General features: G+C 37.7%; 1 protein-coding gene across 11 annotated transcripts in view; it reads left to right on the top strand.

Moving 5' to 3' along the window:
• DLGAP1 (DLG associated protein 1) overlaps window positions 1–18,793 on the top strand; it is a 427,607-nt gene that overhangs the window by 405,529 nt on the left and 3,285 nt on the right. For 7 of the 11 annotated variants that reach the window (XM_089517114.1, XM_089517115.1, XM_089517113.1 and 4 more), the window contains one exon: window positions 2,272–6,370. In XM_089517114.1, coding sequence (XP_089373240.1) covers window positions 2,272–2,481 — 210 coding nt within the window. In that variant the 3' untranslated portion in view covers window positions 2,482–6,370. Of the gene's footprint in view, window positions 1–2,271; window positions 6,371–17,498; window positions 17,642–18,793 lie in introns of those variants that run through there. The other 4 variants (XR_016280605.1, XR_016280604.1, XM_089517116.1 and 1 more) reach the window with 4 other exon arrangements.

Below are 18,793 nucleotides of genomic sequence, written 5' to 3' on the forward strand. Positions count from 1 at the left end.
GTGTTAGTTTCAGGCCTGTGATGGTGGAAAGGGTTGCCTGGCCACATGGTGAAGCCATGTGCCCCATTTGCCCCCTTACAGACTGTGGCAGGAACCTGCACAGAGAATGTGACTGTAGTGGCAGATAAAAGGGACCATGGTGGCATGCTGGCCCAGGGATGGAACTGTGTCAAAACCATGGGCAGGATACCATAGAGTTGACTCGTAGTATCCTGCCTGTCTGTAAAAGTCCATAGAGAGAAGGAGAAGGAAGGGATAAAGAATGAGCATGATTAGATATATGCATAATTAAACAAGACAGTCTGTTTGTTATACCACACAAAGGAACTTTGATCTCTTCTGTAGTTGATAATCAATATGCTGCATTTTAAAAAAATAAATAATGAAGCTGATCCCATATATAAACATCTAAATATATTACATTTTAAAGACAAGTCACAAAACTAATCCCCAGTAAATGCTCAATAGAGAAAAATGAGAAACTTTCTGGTTGAGATAATATTTTTTTTGGGGGGGGGGGGGGAATGGTGCACCTGCTTTTAAACTTGTTTTTCCTAAACTAAGATTCAGACAAATGATCAGCTCTACTACTCTTAAAACACTATTTGAACTGCATACAAGCAGTAATGTTACAACACCAAGCAATTTTATTTGGTGTAGAGATACCTTATTGCATATCAAAAACACCTTTTTGCCCATAATAAGAAAATGCTAGTTTAATGATAAGTTGTCTCATTAATATGAGGAAATATTTTTAAAGGCTGTTTCTGCAATCTGTAATGGAAGAATAAAGTTTCTGTGGTGCACATTTACCGAGATGTTAGAAGGTTACTGCTTAGGATCTTAAATTAATGTTCTTTTTCTTTACTTCAAAGAGAGACAGATAATATTTGTGAACTTGTTTTTTGTATTTGTGCTTGTTATCCTTCATACAAAGTTTGGGTAAGAGCATAGATCAGTTTTTGCATGCCGAAGAAATGTAATGTTTTGAACAAATTCATTTAAGTTAAAATGATCTTACCATTCAAACAATTAAATCTGTTTTGATCAATGATGAGAAAGTTTTAATTTATAATGAAACTAATAAGTTATAATGAAACTGTAGTGTAATGTAATGAAAAATCCCTTCTTTGAGATAGCATGATCAAGATGGAAGGCCATGCAGTTAAAAAAGCAAGCAGCTGCACTCTGTATTGTAGAGTCCTGCAAGTGTAGATGTAACATACATTTTTCTCTGAAGATTTTTTTTATCTGTATATATATGTATGTATATATATGTATGTATATATAGCATGTGTATATATACCTCTTCTTCTTGTTAACTGTGCTATCTTTGGATGCCAAAGTGATGATTAATGTATGTTCTAAGATTAATATTTAAGTAACCCACACCAGCTTTTGAGTTTGTAATCAAATTGTTAACTTCTGGTGCTAATTTAGCACAATGCTATACTTTGAGAAGCACTTTTATAGCAGTATCCAAAGAGTGTATCATGTTACCAGGGCCAGACACCACTAACAACATGCTCTTTTTTCATATGTTTATAAAAATCTTGTTGTGATAACTAACATCAGGCTGCTAATTCATATGACTGTGTTAAATATATCTGTTAAGTCCTTGGTGTTGTAAGCCCATTTAGTGTTGTGTATGTATATTGTATATAAGGAGGGGAGAACCTCTCATTATTTGTGTCTTTCATACCTATTACACATTATTCTAATATACTGAGTTGATTTTATTAAGAAATCCCAAAACTTTCATAAATTGTTGGGTGGTGGGTTGTCTTAATTGCATGGAGATTGTCTAATATGTTAGATTTATTACACTGTATTAAGTAGTGGTCCTTGGTTTTGTTTACGGTTCTCTCATTTATAACCCATGGTACCAGGAAGAGAAGTTTCCCAGAGGAAGCTACATATTGTGTTGAATGGTGGGAACCTTGGCCCTTTTCAGCACCAGGCTTGTGGCTGAAGCACCGTATCTATGGAAAATTAGCACTGCCATCTTTTTTTTGCCTTAAGATTATGGTGGTGGTCCGTTGCTGTTGTCTCCTTTCTTTGCCTTTTTGAATGCAAAAAAAAAGTTTCAATGAAAAAGAAAAAAAGATAAGAACTAACAAAATTTTAGGTTAAAAAACAAAAAACCTGCACGCGTGTTCTAATTACTGACTTGTCCTAGTCTGATTGTTTTTCCCCCTTCCCCATCCCCATTTTTGTTTTATTTTTCCCCTGAGAAGCTGTATAATGTCATTAACCTTCTGCTTTGATCAGGAGAGAAGGGCCCCTCCTCCAGTGCCAAAGAAGCCATCGAAAGGTCAGGTGCCACTCATACGGGAACGCTCTTTGGAGAGCTCACAGCGTCAGGAGGCCCGGAAACGGCTGATGGCTGCCAAACGAGCTGCATCTGTTCGTCAGAACTCAGCCACTGAAAGCGCGGAAAGCATTGAGATTTACATCCCCGAAGCTCAGACCAGGCTATGAAGGGATCCGGCCAGGAGGACTCTTAATGGCAAGAAAAATCTCTTGTATAATCTGCCCTTCCAGGTCCATGCTCAGAGACACCAATAAGTATTTGTATTCCCTTCCTCCCTTTATCTCTCTCTCTCTCTTCTCTCCCAATGAAGTAACACTTCTGTGGCGTAGTTGTCAATCCTTCAAGAGATTTTCGCTGTAACACCCCTCGCTTTCTAAAGGTTTACCCACGTCAACCTAACGCTTTGTCACATGTACTGATAGCTGCCACCTGGACTCATGTAAAGAATCCCACAGACACACACATGTACAATCTCTCTCTCTCAATCACTGTCTGTCACACATATGCACACTCACTGCAACATGCATACACACACACTCTCTCTCTCTCTCTCTCTCTCACACACACCTGTAGAGTACGTGCACTAATGAATTCATTATTGGTCCTTCAAGTTAGTCTGTTATCTAGTGTACAGCAATATTCAATCATAACAGTATTTTGGAAATCCAGTATTGCAGGGTGAACCTTTAGGAGTCTGTTGTCTTCTTTTTTAATGGTGAAAGGAGCCCCGGCTCAGAATCCTGTCTTTATATGACTACTGTTGTTGTTGTTTTTTAAAGGATGGCACACATTGTTTTAATCTGCAGAAATTATACCTTTTCTCACCTGACAATTTGAAAGGACATGGGGAAATAGGCATGCTGTGGTAAAAGCTTAAGTGAGTCTTGCAACTGAAAATGTAAATGGTCCCATGAAGACAGACCTGCAGCTGCACAAACTGCCTCATTTTTATTTCCTTGCTCACTTTAGAGTCTTTTCTGATCAGCAGAAAATTGTAATATTGATCTTCCAAGGAAATGATCTATTTTTTTAAAATGGCAATAACAAGGAAAATTAATGATAAAATGGAAAGACAACTGAAGGGTAGATTAAAGGAATATTTTTGTCCAGCTTCGAATATTTTTTAAGCCTGTACCATATTGTCTATTTCTACTGTAATTTATGGATTACACCAGTTTTAAAAGGTGAGGGAGGAGAAGAATAGACTGAGTTTTCATTGGTGTCCCAGTCTTGTAAAGGCTTTAAGGTTTTGCACATCTACACAGAAACATTTGTTGCTGAAATATTAGAAATGAAATATGTGTTTGGTTGCTACCAGTCATATAAGTTACATCAAATACTTCACAACATCACCTTTGGTCTCTTCTTTAAAACAGAAAAGACTTACTTTTGCAGAATCAAGGAACTTCTGTGGAACATCAGCTGGTGATGAGCAAGTCTTTCTTTCCAGAACTGTTTTTAAAGACTACAGTCCATACATAATTCTAGCCTCTTAGGAATCAAGACTAGCAAGCAATATCCTTGAAAAATAACTGATGGGAAGATTAGCTCATTATGTCATCATGCACAGAACATGGTCATCTTCCAAATGTTGTTGTTGTTGTTTCAAGATGGCATCCAGTATCCTGCCGGTATATGCATAGTAAAACCAGATACAATGTGAACTCTGCCTAACAGGCAATAGAGGACTAGCAAATTGTGCCTTTGTGGTTCGTTCAGTTGCAAGGTTTCATCTGTGTTCTGTTCACAAAATCATTTGTGAAGTTTTCTGTTGACTAAAGGCAGTAGATTAAGGATCTGGGCTGCATGGGCTGCTTTCATTAATGCTCTTTCATGTGCCATGTTAAGAATCTTGGCCCATTTGTTCTGTGGAGCATCATTGCCCCCACATATATAGTCACCCATGTTGAACATGGTAGATAGTGGCATTCAGTTTTCACTAGACCAAGAGATTTTGATTCTGTAAGCAAGAGTCATTGCGGTAAAAAGGTATACTGACCGAGACTGGATAATCTGTGCTCTGTATTTTACCAGAGTTGGTTTTTTTGTGCCCTTACTGTTAAAACATTCAAAACATTCCAGCTGTTGACCCCTTACCTGCATGGATAGCATAATTATGTGGCTTACATCTCAAAAATATAAAAAAGCTGGCCTTTTAAAAAGTAATATATACATATTCTGATCATGCCAGGAAGTATCACATAATATAGCATCATAGTCAGGTGCTACCTTTAGTTTTATTCCAGAATTTGGGAGAGGTAACAGGTACTGGCAAGAAAAAGATTTTTAACAATCTATAAAATCACTAGAAAAATTGCTACCTCTCAGAGCCATTAATATATCCAAGCTATATGTTTATAACAGGGCACAAAACTGTCACTGCTGTGTTTTACAAGTAAAGGGCTAATAATTTAATATTTTAGAAACTTTTAGATTAAATGATGAAAAATCCAGTGTAAACTAACACATGAAGTGAACACAGAAAGTCTGACTTGCAAGGATTTCAGCTGTATTTTATTTATTAGGGTCTTTTTTATTTTATTTTTTAGAACACTTCTCAGAAAAGAATTGTATTTACAATCAAGGATCACACATTGTTTGCAGTCCACATAATTTTTAAATTGTCACCTTTAAAATATATGACTATGCTATGTCTTTGAAAGGTTTAAGGACTCTCTGTATGAAGATGTACAGAATAGTAGCCAAACAAAAGACAGTTTTCTTAGGTGTTTTTCTGTTTATTTGAAGGCCCATGAATAAGTCACTTGAAAATAACTGTACTAAGATGATGCCACAAGTTGTACAGTTTCACATATCACAAGCCGTTCTACAATTACTTACTAGTAAATCCTGTTATTTTTTGTTTGTATTTACCCTTGGGTAAATAGAAGATCAGGGCCTGAATTATGTATTCTAGGATAGTTACATTTATATATCATGATTTTGGTATGAAATGTTAAAAAAAAACTCTGGTAGCATGATACCTATCTTTCATATGGTTTCTTACGAACATAATAACCTCTACCTAGTTTTTCAGCAAAAAAAAAAAAGGTGTCCAGGCTGTGAACACAACATGAGGATAATGTCTGGTTTGAGATATTACAGTAATGCAGTGGCCAGGAGTAGCTCCATCCTGACTATTTATTTGTTGTCCCTGTTAGAAACTGACCTTTTCTTGCCATTGACCTCTTGATTTATTACAGAGCACCATAAACAAGCAACAAGAACAGAAGATTAAAAAGAAGATATATTTAAGGCACAGTCCAGCCAAATGTAAGCATTTTAAGCCCCATCAGTTTCAGTGGGAGACTTAAGAACATGCTCAAATTTCTCCAGTTGGAATTAATGGAACATAAACAGTGCTGGCTTTGCCTGGATTGCACCTTTACTTTTTTAACTGAATTTGTATGTAGTTTTAAAAAAGCCCAAATCTATCAAAAATTGTTGTTATCAGCTTTTTAAAAGTTCAAAACTACTGGGGGTTGTTGGGTGGTGGGATATGAAAATAGGGTTTTGGCCTCCTAAACCAAAAGTTTTAAAGTATTTATTATATTTTTTTGCAGATGTTTCCATAAATACTCTTAAACTTTTTGTAATGACAGATGAAGAAATGGATTAAACGTTTTAATAATGAAAAGGTAAATAGTAATAAGTTATTTGTAATATATTTCAGTTTATTTATTGAGTGTTCCCTCAAGGTTCTGGTGTGCACTATCACTTTAATTTAAACTTTATATTTTGTGAATTTATTGTTTGTTTGTCTTCTAATTTATAATGCATATTTGAACTGGAATGTAAGTCACTGACATACTCACATTCTACCTGCACTTCCAGTCATGATAATCAGTATGTTTAAATTGGCAAAACTGGTACAACTTGCAAAGCCTCTAGATGGAAAGGTCGAGAGCATGGTATGGCATTAAGAATTGGGTTTTCATAGGATTGTCTACCTATCTGGTGTGTGGACAAAACAAATGTAAATAGATTAATGTTTCCCATAATGTAAAAAAGAGCAAATTAATAAAATAAACAATGCACTGCTTGTAAGAGCTGTGGCTATTCAATACAAATTCTCATTCCTTCTTTGCAAATAACATAAATACTTCTAACTGGGTACATACAGGGATATTGTTCCTCCCAGGCAGTTTCTAATATACATTTTCAGGCTGACTGCAAAAACATGTACAACAAATGGGCTTCATGTGATCTATCCTACTGAGTTTACTGTAAATCCATGGGCAATATAGCAGCTCAGGTATGCTTTCTTTGTAGATTTTGAGACCTTATTTCTTAGAAACTTGTTTCAAACTTTCTTTGGTGTTGATGACAACAAAATACATGATGAGCATAGAAAATTCACATTTGTATTCTTCTTTTAATATTGTTGAGCCACTCTGAGTCCCAGTTCTGGGAAAAGAGCGGAATACAAATAACAACAACAATAATATTAATAATAATATTAATAATAATAATAATAATAATAATAATAATAATAATAATAATAATTGTCCAAAGGCAATACCCATGCAACCTCATACCCATATCTTTCTTACCATATGCATCAAGGCTGGAATTTGTGTGGATGGAAGAGGAACGGTTAAGCAGTACCCCACTGTACCTACTTACACACAGGTGTTTTTTTCCACGACCTGGCAGTCTTCCACAAGCACTGTCATAGATTTCCCCCCCACCCACACACACACACACACTCCTTATCATTCTCAGGCTCAATTGGGGGAGGGAAGTGAACATAGGCCAGTTTTGCTGTGGCAGGTGAACAGCACCTCTGTTGGACTAAATTTAGGCTGCAGGAAAATAGCAGATGTGAAAAAGAACACACCCTCCCCTTTTACCAGGGGCCCATTCCAAATCAAGCCCCACTGCAATAGCATTGGCCTTTGAAAAAAACTAAGGAGATCTATTTACCAATATGTTATTGCATTAGTTTCACCATTACTCTCAGTTCCCCAGTCATTGCAACAGGGAGAAAAATCATAGGATTGTTTTGGAGACAGTGTTAACATTCTTAAATCACTTTGCAACTCCAGGATGATGGATGAAGGCTTATGTATTTTGTTACTAATTTACCAAAAAAGAAATGTCATTTTCATGCTTCCTTGGAAGGGAATTCCAGGCAATTTATAAAAAACATAAAGGTAGCACCTTTGATAAACCTAATTGGTTTATTCTAACACACGATTTTGAGAACCTGGACTGAAATCCATGCAAGCTTATGCTAGCATAAACCAGTTAGTCTCAAAGGTACTACTGGATTCCTTCATGACAAAATAGACTGACATAGTTACCTGTTGGAATCTAGCCACTTTATGGTTCTGCTGAAGGGAAAAAAACCTCTAAAAAGTTAAACCTTAAATGGTGATAGATAAGTGTTTGCTCCATTCAGTTTGAAATCACCTGCTAGACTATTTCCTGAGATGTCACTGGAGCACATGCATTAATGGTGACATTAGCATTGCCATTGGCAAAAGATTGCTTGGTTTCACCTGCTATTCATCCACCCCATGGCACTAGCAGCAGTAGAAAGCCACCTAGATATTCAAGCCATCTCCACTCCCAACTAAAGATATCCAGAGCAGCTTGAGATATGGATGAAGGACAACCAAATATAAACATATGCAAGAAACAATCAGAAGTAGTCCTCCAAATCAGGAACACACAAAAGACATTTGTTCTTGTAATGTGGTTCAAGGCATATAACTAGGGTTTCTTCTATAATTAAGGATTACCCCAGCAGAAGTTCTTTAATTTGTTAATCCAAGCAGCTCGCTTTGGATACCAGGTCTACTGAATGCCATGAATGTGTAAAATTGAATTTAGCATTCTGAAATGAATAACTTCTGGGGGAAATGTTATGCTATTTGTCACACAGCCAAGCACTAGAAGCTAGTTGAACTCATAAAGCAAGCTAGGTCATTACAAACCTTCAGCAGGATCCCCTCTACTCTCTTTGTTTCATTCACTGATGCTCGTTTCACCTACCATTGCCTTATTTCACAGTGTCAGCCTCAGAAAAAGAGCCACTTACAAATTCCATTTCTCCTTTGTTTTAGTTATTTAATTTATTTACTTATTTCAAATATGGCCCTTTGTGTTCTGAAACTACAGCTGATCCAAAATGCTGCAATCAGATTTCTTTCTGGTATGCTTTTTATGGAGCATATTCCCTCATTCTTAAATTAATTGTACTGGCTTCCAGTTTGTTTCTAGTCCCAATTCAAAGTGCTGGCTCTTACCCTAAAGTTATAAACAGTCTGCTCCTACATGAACCCAACTGCAGCTGTTATGTGTTCAGAGACCTTGGTGTATGTCCCATCGCCCAGAGAAGTTAGGATAGTGAGAACCTTCCTTGTGCCAGCACCCAAACTATGAAAATCTCCATCTAAATAGGTGAGACTGTCTCCCACTTGTCTGGTTTTAGGTGTTTCCTGCAGCTTGTATTTATATTATTAGATAGTTAGATTAGATTAGATTAGATTAGATTTGGAATTGATTTGCTTTCTGAGGTTCTAATGATAACTATTAGTTTCATTTTACAAGATGATGTGTCCAGCTCTTTCCCTCCCACCAGTAAGCCACAATGCAACCAGCAGCAGCAGAGACTCACACATGACAGGTTATTGGTGGCAGGGGCTGGACATATCTTCCTTCATTGCCCCACTCACCAGCATCTCAGAACTCCTCAGTTGGTGCAGCTGCCTGGCTTCTAAAGTGGGTTGGGGGGGGGGATGTGCAGTCATTGCATTGGTGCCATAACTGTAAATGTGAATTGCAAAATTCATGAGGTCATACGTCAATCTTACAATATTGTTAATACTAAATAGGATGCCAGCTGAAATGTATAAATATTTGAGCAAATAATAAAATATAAATATGAAACAAATTAATGCCGAATAAACCAATCTACAGCATTCCAGTTTGGTGAGAAAATGGGTTTCTGACACTCAATTCCCAAAAGACAACAGTCAGCAGATTTTTCATTCACCATGCATTACCCACTTGCACTTGTCAAGATTAAGATGAATACTTTTTTGCTTACATTCCAGAAGAATGTAATTTTTCTCCCTTCTGAATATGCAAATTCCTTTTGTCAGTTTTTAATATATAGTCTACACTATTTGCCAGCATTATATGCTGACTTTCAGGATGGCAGACTGCAAAGAAACCCAAAGTAATACAATATATTGTGAAACATCAAAATATTCAAATGTTTAAAACAGATTCATCACTAGTTCACTACAGCTCCACTATTTTAAGCTAGTGGAATAAATAGGATAACATAAGGAATGCATAGACTTAAGCCTCTTACTCCAAAGTAATCCTTACGCAATGCAGTCTTAACTAATAAATCTGATTCTTAACTTGTTTTACACCTGATAAAGCAACAGTACAGAATATTAAAACTTAGTGCCAAAAACGTTTGTGATGAAAATGAGTTATTCAAGGCAATGAATCTGATGTAAATGTTCTTTCTCTGCAAAAGTGTAATTCATTTTTGTCATCTATTATTTTAGTGATGTTCGTATCTCTAGCTCTTCTTCTTTCTCCTTTTTCTTGGATGCCTTTTCCTAAGGGGGGAAAACTGAAGGGAACTTATGAATAAAATACACAAAAATCAAAAACAATTAAAATAATACCTGATATAAAGCAACATTCCACACACACCCATGAAAAAAACAGAAAAAATAAATATTTTGCCTTAGAGCGATGTTTTAAAATTAGCTAATCACAGGCCTTCAAATTCCTGGAAATCACACATTCACTGCTGGGAAAAAAAACATGAAAATAGAAATAAATACATCATAGGACATGTTATAGTATTGTAGAATGTGATTAACAAATGACTAAGATTATTAGCAGCCCATATCCTGTGGTATCACAACCACAACTGCTCAGTCCTAGCACACAACTTTACTAGCTGGCAGAGAAAGGTGTTGTAGCTGCTACAATGACAAGTGAGGCCAAGATCACTTGGATTTACTGTAAACCACCACTGCCCCTCTGCACACTGTAGATGAATATCATCACTTACATTAGGAGGTTCTCACTTAGATTAGGATAAAAAGCCCTAAAGCAGTGCTACTCAAAGTAATGGTCCGTGGTCCAGTACTGATCTGTGAGGTATAAACTGCTGGTCTGAGCCAAAATCTTGAAACCATGCTCTATGAGTAGCAGCTTAGAGAGCTGCTTATGCTTAGCCTGTAGAAGAGAAGGTACAGGGGTGACATGATAGCCATGTTTAAATATTTGAAGGGGTGTCATGTTGAGAATGGAGCAAGCTTGTTTTCTGCTGCTCTGGAGATTAGGACATGAAGCAGTGGATTCACACTACAGGAAGAGAGATTCCACCTAAACATCAGAAAGAGCTTCTGACCGTAAGAGCTGTTTGACAGTAGAACACATTCCTTTGGAGTATGGTGGAGTCTACTTCTATGGAGGTTTTAAAACTAGATGGCCATCTGTGCTTTGATTGTGTATTTCTGAATGATAGGCAGAAGGACTGGATGGCTCTTGTGGTCCCTTCCAACTTTGTAGTTCTAAGTTTCCAAGAAAGAAAAGTGTAGCCATTGGGTACAAATATAGTACCAGCCTCTGGCACATTAGGGAAAAAAATACTGCCCCACACACCTGCTGTATCTGGCCTTCTTTATGTAAGCTCTTCAGGTGGTAAAAGACTGCATCTGAATATTTTCTTGGGGAGTCTATGATTCACTTCTATTAAAGTAAGGGAACAAAATGTATTCTAGGATCATGTTTGGGACGGGCTTGATATGTCTGATCCCCGGCTGTGGGACAACAGCTCATGTGATCAAGCTGGAAATTAGAGTAAGTCGGGTACTCCCACATGCTTTTTCAGAAAACGGAAATCTTTTAACATCCCAGCCTTCTCCATAACCTTACCCATTCTGTACCCCCCTTCTTTCTTCCAATAAACTGTACAAGTGTGTTTTAAAAATATACCAGGGCAAGTTTCCTGGCTACAGTCTTAACTATAAGAATTCATACCTTCATAGGCATATATTTAGTGGGAGAACTCTTTTTGTTAACCTCCTCATGAACTTCATTCTTGAATGTATGTATTAATGTCAGAAATGTCTGTTGATGGATATCTCCCCTCTAAAAACAAGCAAACAATTCCTCCCAAACAACTGCTGTCAAATAGTTGTTGCTGCCATCCAGTGCAAGCAGTTAAACAAAACCAAAATGGTTATTTTATCAAAGCAATCAAAATATCAAGCCAGTATCCTGGCTTGATTGAGGATCTGTAAGCCAATAACAAATTTTGAATCACAACCCTGGATTATAAAAGATGCAACAAGCCAGACTCCCAAGATTGGGATGACATGCTAAACAAACAATTTCTGGTTTGTTTAGTTGGTTGTAATAGCAACAAATTCAGCAGAGGCTGAATTCAAATTTGGGGAGCAGGCTATGGACCAGGTGGATGGAGCTAAGAAAACTAGGAGTGGGGACAAAGTGGATGGGACAATGTGTAAATCTAACCGTTGGCAATGTCCCCATTGAGCATAGCAAGCACAACTAAGTTATTTGCATGTCTACTCAAAAGTAAGCTCTGGGGCAACAGTTTATAGGCACACAAAGCACAGTTCAGGTCCATGCAGAATATTTAAGAGCAGATTATTTCAAAGGTTTTGAATACTCTATGTCTTCAATCACTGATCAGAGGCAACCATTTAAAAAGTTTGTACAATGAACCTGAATAAATTTAGTGCTTGATATATTCCTGCACAACAGGCATGACTGTGGTATATTCGCAAAACCAAATGCCCCAGTAAATTTGTAGGGAGCCTCATAACTAACCAGTGCTGCAAATGGGTATCATATTTCCCTGAAGGCCCCTAAAATGTTTTGCTAATTCATGGGCAAGTGTGAAATATTTTTAACAGTATGTTACAGTGTTTGAAGCTGTGCTTGTTGTTGCAAACCTGTGCTATTTATTCTCATTCACTGATTTAATCTCTCCTTCAAATTGCTTTTAACTATCACTGAGCAGAAAACTTTGATCTTCCATCCACTAGCATTTGGCAATTACGATGTTATACTGGTACACTCTATGAGAGAGATTCTGCATTTTACACTTAAGCAGCTACTAAACAGGCCATATTGCTGGTGAAAAGATATTTTATAGGTCTTATATCCCTCACCAGTTAATTCTTTAGGAGAGTTTGGAACAAAGAATATCAAGCCCAAGTGCCAGCCACCATCTGTTCTGTCTCCAAGGCTAACAAAGAGCAGGGCAGTAAGTTCTATTTACACATACTGATGAGTTATTTACAAGGAATATGCAACAAAGCTGTTGTTGTAAATTAGATATATGACAGCACTTCCTGGAACAAAGCCTTTGATGCATTTATGCTTGGGCACCCTAAAGGCACCAGATCCCATTTGATCTAGGAAGTTAAACAGGGTCAGCTTTGGTTAGTACTTGGATGAGAGACTGCCATGGAATACCAAGTGCTGTAGGCTATATTTCAGAAGAAGGAACTGGCAAAACCACCACTGAGTATTCCTTAGCAAGAAAACCCTTTGAGGTTTGTGGGGTCACCATAATATGAGACCTGAAGACACATATACACATGCTCTCTGTGGGATCCATGGGTCAGTTCTAGATTTAATCATACTTATAACAAATCTGCCAAGATCAGTAAGGCTTAACTGAAATCCAGTTGGTTTCATTGGGTTTCATCAAAGTATGACTAAATCTAGAACTAGCCTCTATAACCAGGGGGAAAAAAATCTTCTTTTCTGAATCTTCAAAGAATTCTACTTGCCCAAGCAGTTATGTTTCCATAAGAATTTCTAGAAGCAGAAGAGCATCTTTGGGTTATTCGATAAGTGGAAGAAAAATGAATGAAAATGTGGATGAAAAGGTGTCTTTGAATCCAGCCTATCAAGAAACTTCTAAAAATGTCTTTTAATAGAGGGTCAGGTAATGTAGGCTACAAATTCCATGTGAACAACCCAGGCATTTATAGAGTTTTTATTTTGTTTCATTTCGTGGCTTAGCTACTTGCTACCTATGTCAGATACAACCTTTTTTTAAAATAAAATATATAGAAACAGCTTTTTGCTTCCAGCTAGTATATTAGCAAAAAATTATTCTAGTGCCGCATGTATAAAACCTTTCAATTAGAGAAGATGCCAGGAACTGAATCCAGAACTATCTCCGTAACTAACCATGTGTTCTCCCACTGAATTGTGACTGTCCCTCTCCACCCACGCTGTTGTATATTTCTGAGTATTACTCTTTAATTATTTGTTTTATTAATTCTGATAAGTCTTACAGCATATGCTCTACAATGTCTGAGACATGCAACTACATGTTAAGGTCATCAGGCTTACATTATTTACCATTAAGCAGATTTTCTAAGCTATGGATTATGATTGTTTTACTTTAGTCTTTCAAAATACCAAGTTCTCTTTTCACACACTACTTCAGGTTTGCTAATATAACAGCCACCGCATCATCCATCACTCTTGTACAGACACTTACAAGGAACACAGGTTTTTAGAACCAGAGTGAGTAAAGAAAACTGCTGGCCTTTCTCATTTTGAGGGAGAGGACTCGTAGTTTTCTTTCTCTACGTACTGTTTAAATGAGCTTACAACTGTTCTGTAACTTCTACAGTCTGTCTGACCTCTTGATAATCCACATTAAGCTTCCTTTTCTTTATTTAAAAACAAAATAGGGGTCTTTATCTACATCTGGGAATATTTTTTCCCTCTTGCTGTGCAATTGGATGTGTAAATGTGGGCCTTTAACATTCAGCCTGAAAAAGGTTTGGGGAAATTTGAAAATGTGTTCATTGCTCTATATCATGCTTTGTTTACTATGTTTATGTAAGCTGCTTACTAATGTGTTCATGAGGAAGTTCACAGAAAGGAACATTGGGTCTTACCTGTGAGATGTTCGTTTTCAGCGATGTAGGTGGAAATATCCTATAACGTACTTCGGAGCAAGAGATGGAATCAACCCACGTTATAGGATGTTTCCACTTCCATCGCTGGAAAATGAAGAATAAAATACAGTTTTACAGTATAATATCATAAAAATAAATTGTATTCCCCCCATTTCAAACTGGAAAAGGTAAGATAATTGCCTGACTTATGTTGTTAGTCCCAAATAAAGTAGACTCATTGAATCAGTATTTGGACTCACCATTCAAGAATTGCTTCAGTGAGTCTCCTTTGACTGGGATTAACCAACAGAATTATGCCATTATATCATATTTAAATTGATGTCTTATATGAGAAAAAGTGGTGATGAAAAGACTATAAAAAATGATCCCTTTTCTGTAGTTTCCCATAGTCAAGTCAATCACACCTAACAATACTATAGAAAACAGCAATGAAACTCCATGTAATCATAGAGCCTTCCCAAAGGGGATGTCTTCCTCTGTCTTCAGAGAGGGAGTTGTGAATTATGACTCCTAAAAAAGCCTTTCAGTGTTCATTGAACTGAAACTTGCGGCACATTCATTTTGATAAGCAGACTCCGCATACAGTATTGGTACACAATCTCTTCTGATTTCCCCATAATCTAGAGCTCCACAAAACAGGTTGAAAGATGAAAGGAAAACATATGCTCAATTTGAAACTAATCCAAAAATCAAATTCAACTGTTCAAAATTGAGCACTCTTTTGATTTCAATGGTTCTCATTCTCAAGTAAGTAGGAATACAGATGCATCTTAAAGATGTAATAGTATTTCACAGAGCAGGAACAGAGTAAACTTGTTGCTATTGTGAGCACTGATTCCATCCCAACATATATTTATTTTCTAACTGAATCATTGCCATTTCAAAAGAGAAAATCAGCCCTTCTTAAAGTCCAGATGGACAGATGTGTATGTTTGCTCCTTGCAAGGACAAAGTTTTGCTAAGGTTGTTTTTGTTCAGTTAGATTAGATGACTTTCAATGCAGCAGTAATCTCATCAAAAGGCTTTCTCATGCCAACTAAATAAACTGCATCACAGTACGTTTTTCTGATGGAAAAGGAGTGTCTTCCAGGGAAAGTGTTGCAGTCAACAGATAACAGCAGAAACAATATAATAAACACTGAACACAAGGTCAGGCAATCAGCAGTGAAGAAGCGAGTACAAACTACAGCTGTTGCTAAACGTGATGCATATTCATGGAATCACAGAACAGACCATTAGACAGTGGATGCAACTCTTAATTTAAAAGAATTCCTGCTAACCGCAGCAGATTTTTAACTGAGAAAAGTGGTATTGGGCAGGATATAACTCCTTGTAATAAATAATTAACTCAGGAAGTTTCATGTGTGTTGATCAGAAAGCTAAAGTTCCTTCAGATGTGTTTGATACTTGTGAGGAAACACTAAGTTCCTTAGCTTCTTCAACCTAGCATACAGTACATCTCCAGTTGTTCTGAACTGCAATTTCTATCATCCACAGCCAGCAGCGAGGAATGCTAGGAATTGTCCAAAAGACAATTTCTACCCTCAATAAAAATGGCTTCACCCTTGAATATATAGGAAATAAGATGGAGAAATAGCACCACTTCACAAGCATACATATTGAATTAGAGGGAGCAAGATGCTACTGTGGAGCAGGAGCGGCCTAAGACATTTGGCTTCCAGTTGGTGAACAGCCAATTGACAGCTTCCACCTCAAAACCAAAGCCAGTATTATTCTAGGCCAGTCATGTAAGTGAGGCATGTTTCTCCAGTGTCTTTTTTTTTCCTGGAAGGAAAAACACAGACATTATACATTACTGTGTATACTCATGTTTAAGTCTAGAAATTTTAGTCTGAAAACTGACCCCCAAAAACTGAGTTGACTTATCCACAGGTCAATGTAAGTATTGTACTTTAACTCCTGTAAAAAAAAAAGAAACATCCCTTGGTGAAAGAAAGAGTGCTCTTTCTCTCAGAAATACTGGCCCCCTTCTATTCTCATTCATCTAGCCTTTAGTATGAGCACTAAGTTATGCCTGCTGGGATTCTGTAAGTTCTTTGGCATTGTTTACCTTTGGTTCATCCTTTAGATCCTTTCTTACATGCCCCTCTAAGTTTTACGCTCAACTTATCCATGGGTCATACCAAATTCCATTATTTTGGCCCCCAAACCTGCCCTCGGCTTATACAGTACATACAGTAAATAACAATTTGCTACTTTCATAACATCTTGGATTTGCTACCTGAGGTTATTGCCTCACTCTGAACAATTAGGACCAGTTGTGATGTGGGGGAAGCAGATGGGCAGAAATCACTCCAGCTATTAATATGCCAAAGTCACTGCTTCCTGAAAGGTATTTTCAAATTATAGTGAAATAAATGTACATGGAATGCAGCAGTGAACACCTGTCAGGGTAGGAGCTGTACTCCTCCACCACCCAAGATCTTGGAAGGCTACACCCTCCCACCCACCCACCCCCATTTCACAGAGGGATGTCCAGTTCCAGGTCCCATCCTGTTTTTTAAAAGGCCTAATCATGACATAAAACAACCTGGGGAGCCCCACAATATGGCAAAATTCCCTTTGTACACTCTAGAGACTGTTTAGGAGCAAACAGGCTTGGGACTACATGCAGCTCACAGGCCTTACTTCATCCACCCCTGATGTGTGGTATACCTTGGTGTATCCAAGTGAATGGTTCACTATGCTAGCTAAATATATGGGATTGCTAGAACCTTTCTCGTGCATAGAAACCAACTGTAGAAGTACAGTTCTAACACCATCTATACACAAGGTGATGCTCTAGATGGCATATGGGAAGTATAGCTACAATGTGCTGTATCTGTATCTCCCTCTGTGCCTCCCTCCGCCATGTAGCAGCCAAGCCTTATGAGGCTGCTGCCATAGCCATTAAATGGATGTGAAGGTGGACATGACTGGGCAGCAGGAACAGCTTCCTGTTCCCTTGCAGTTTGCTGGACACAGAGGCAAAGGAAGGGTTCCACTCCCTCTGTTTTGCTAGCAAACTGCAGGGCAATGAGAAGCCATCTTAGCCGCCTAGTCATCTTCCAACTCCACTCCTGCACAGCATTGGCCCCCAAAGAGCTTGACAGCTAGCTACAACAGAGCACTAGAAAATCACCTCTTTTTTAAAAAGGGCATACATGCATAAAATGAATGTCACCAACAGATGTCAGCCAATATATTATTTCTTGATTTGTTAGAAAAGAAAATGACAAACAACTGACGATGAACTGACAAGAAAGGAAAAATAACTGAAATCGTTTTTTACAGCAGGTCTGCACTGTGACTGCTACCCTCCAGGACAATTCCAAACTACCATATTTTCCCAGCATCTTCTCTTGTTGTAAGCATTTCAAGCTCATTCATATCTAGTTTACTGCTGTTTCAAAGTGTGTCACACACATCTAAGATACCTCAATAGTAAATAGAAAAACAGATACAAATGGATGGATGGATGGAGAAAAACTGAAGGGAGAAAGGGAAGGTAAGAGTTCAAGGATAGCTGTGGACAATAAAGAGGGGGTGACAGGGAAACGATCTGTGGTGCAGATAAAGTGATGGCATGTGGATAGCAAAAAGGAGATAAATTTAGGAATTTATAGTCTTGATGAGAGTGACTAGAACAGACAGATTAAGGGGTAGTGCGAGAATAGCGTAACAGATCTGTGATGCATCAAGATTTGGGAAGGAGCACATATGAAAATATTAGTGTACTCAATGAAAAGGGATGATAGAAGGTGCAGTTCAAAAACTATCCGAAGGGCCACATATTCATCACTGCTGTGCAACAGCCATCTAAATGATACTTTAAATCAGGGATAAGTAACTTTGGCCATTCAGGGGTTTTTGTAGCCTAAAACATCCATCACCTTAATCTGAGAATAGCCCAAATCAAAGGATTAGGAGTCCAAAAAATAATAATCTGAAAAGCCATGTTGTCCACCCAACATTAGAACAAATATTTTAAACTCTGAACCTTCAGGAAAACCTATCTCCAATTATCAAGGAATGCCTGTATATCATAAGAAGATCTTGGCTCATGTTCTAGAGTACCCAATTCATGCTGGACATTGGTGTATGTGCATGTGCATTTTAGGCCTCAACAGAGCCACATGTTAACAGAAAGTTAGTACAGAGTGCCACTACCAACCCACTCCTGTAGCTGTGCACTGGTGCCGAAGATTGGTTATGATGAACAAGCTGTCAAGGAAGTCTGTTGTTACTAATCAGAGGAAGGTAATGGCTCTCTGAATAATCCCTGCCTAGGAAAACCCTATGAAATATACCATACATCTGTAGGTGACTTGAAGGCACACACAGTTTTGTTATGGAGGAACTCCCACCCCAAATAAGCTGACAAGGGCTCAGAGTATTTCCAAGAACATGTTTTCAAAAGCACTGCTTACACGGAACCTGCCTGGCAGAGGCAGTATTTAGTCAATAATACAATACTATTACTTAATTCTGGAAATATATGAGGAATGAGAGCCTTTGG

Source organism: Sceloporus occidentalis, unplaced genomic scaffold (assembly GCF_023333645.1).
Source record: "Sceloporus occidentalis isolate IW3139 unplaced genomic scaffold, rSceOcc1.0.p SCAF_3, whole genome shotgun sequence".
In the NCBI taxonomy this organism is placed as follows: Eukaryota; Metazoa; Chordata; class Lepidosauria; order Squamata; family Phrynosomatidae; genus Sceloporus; species Sceloporus occidentalis.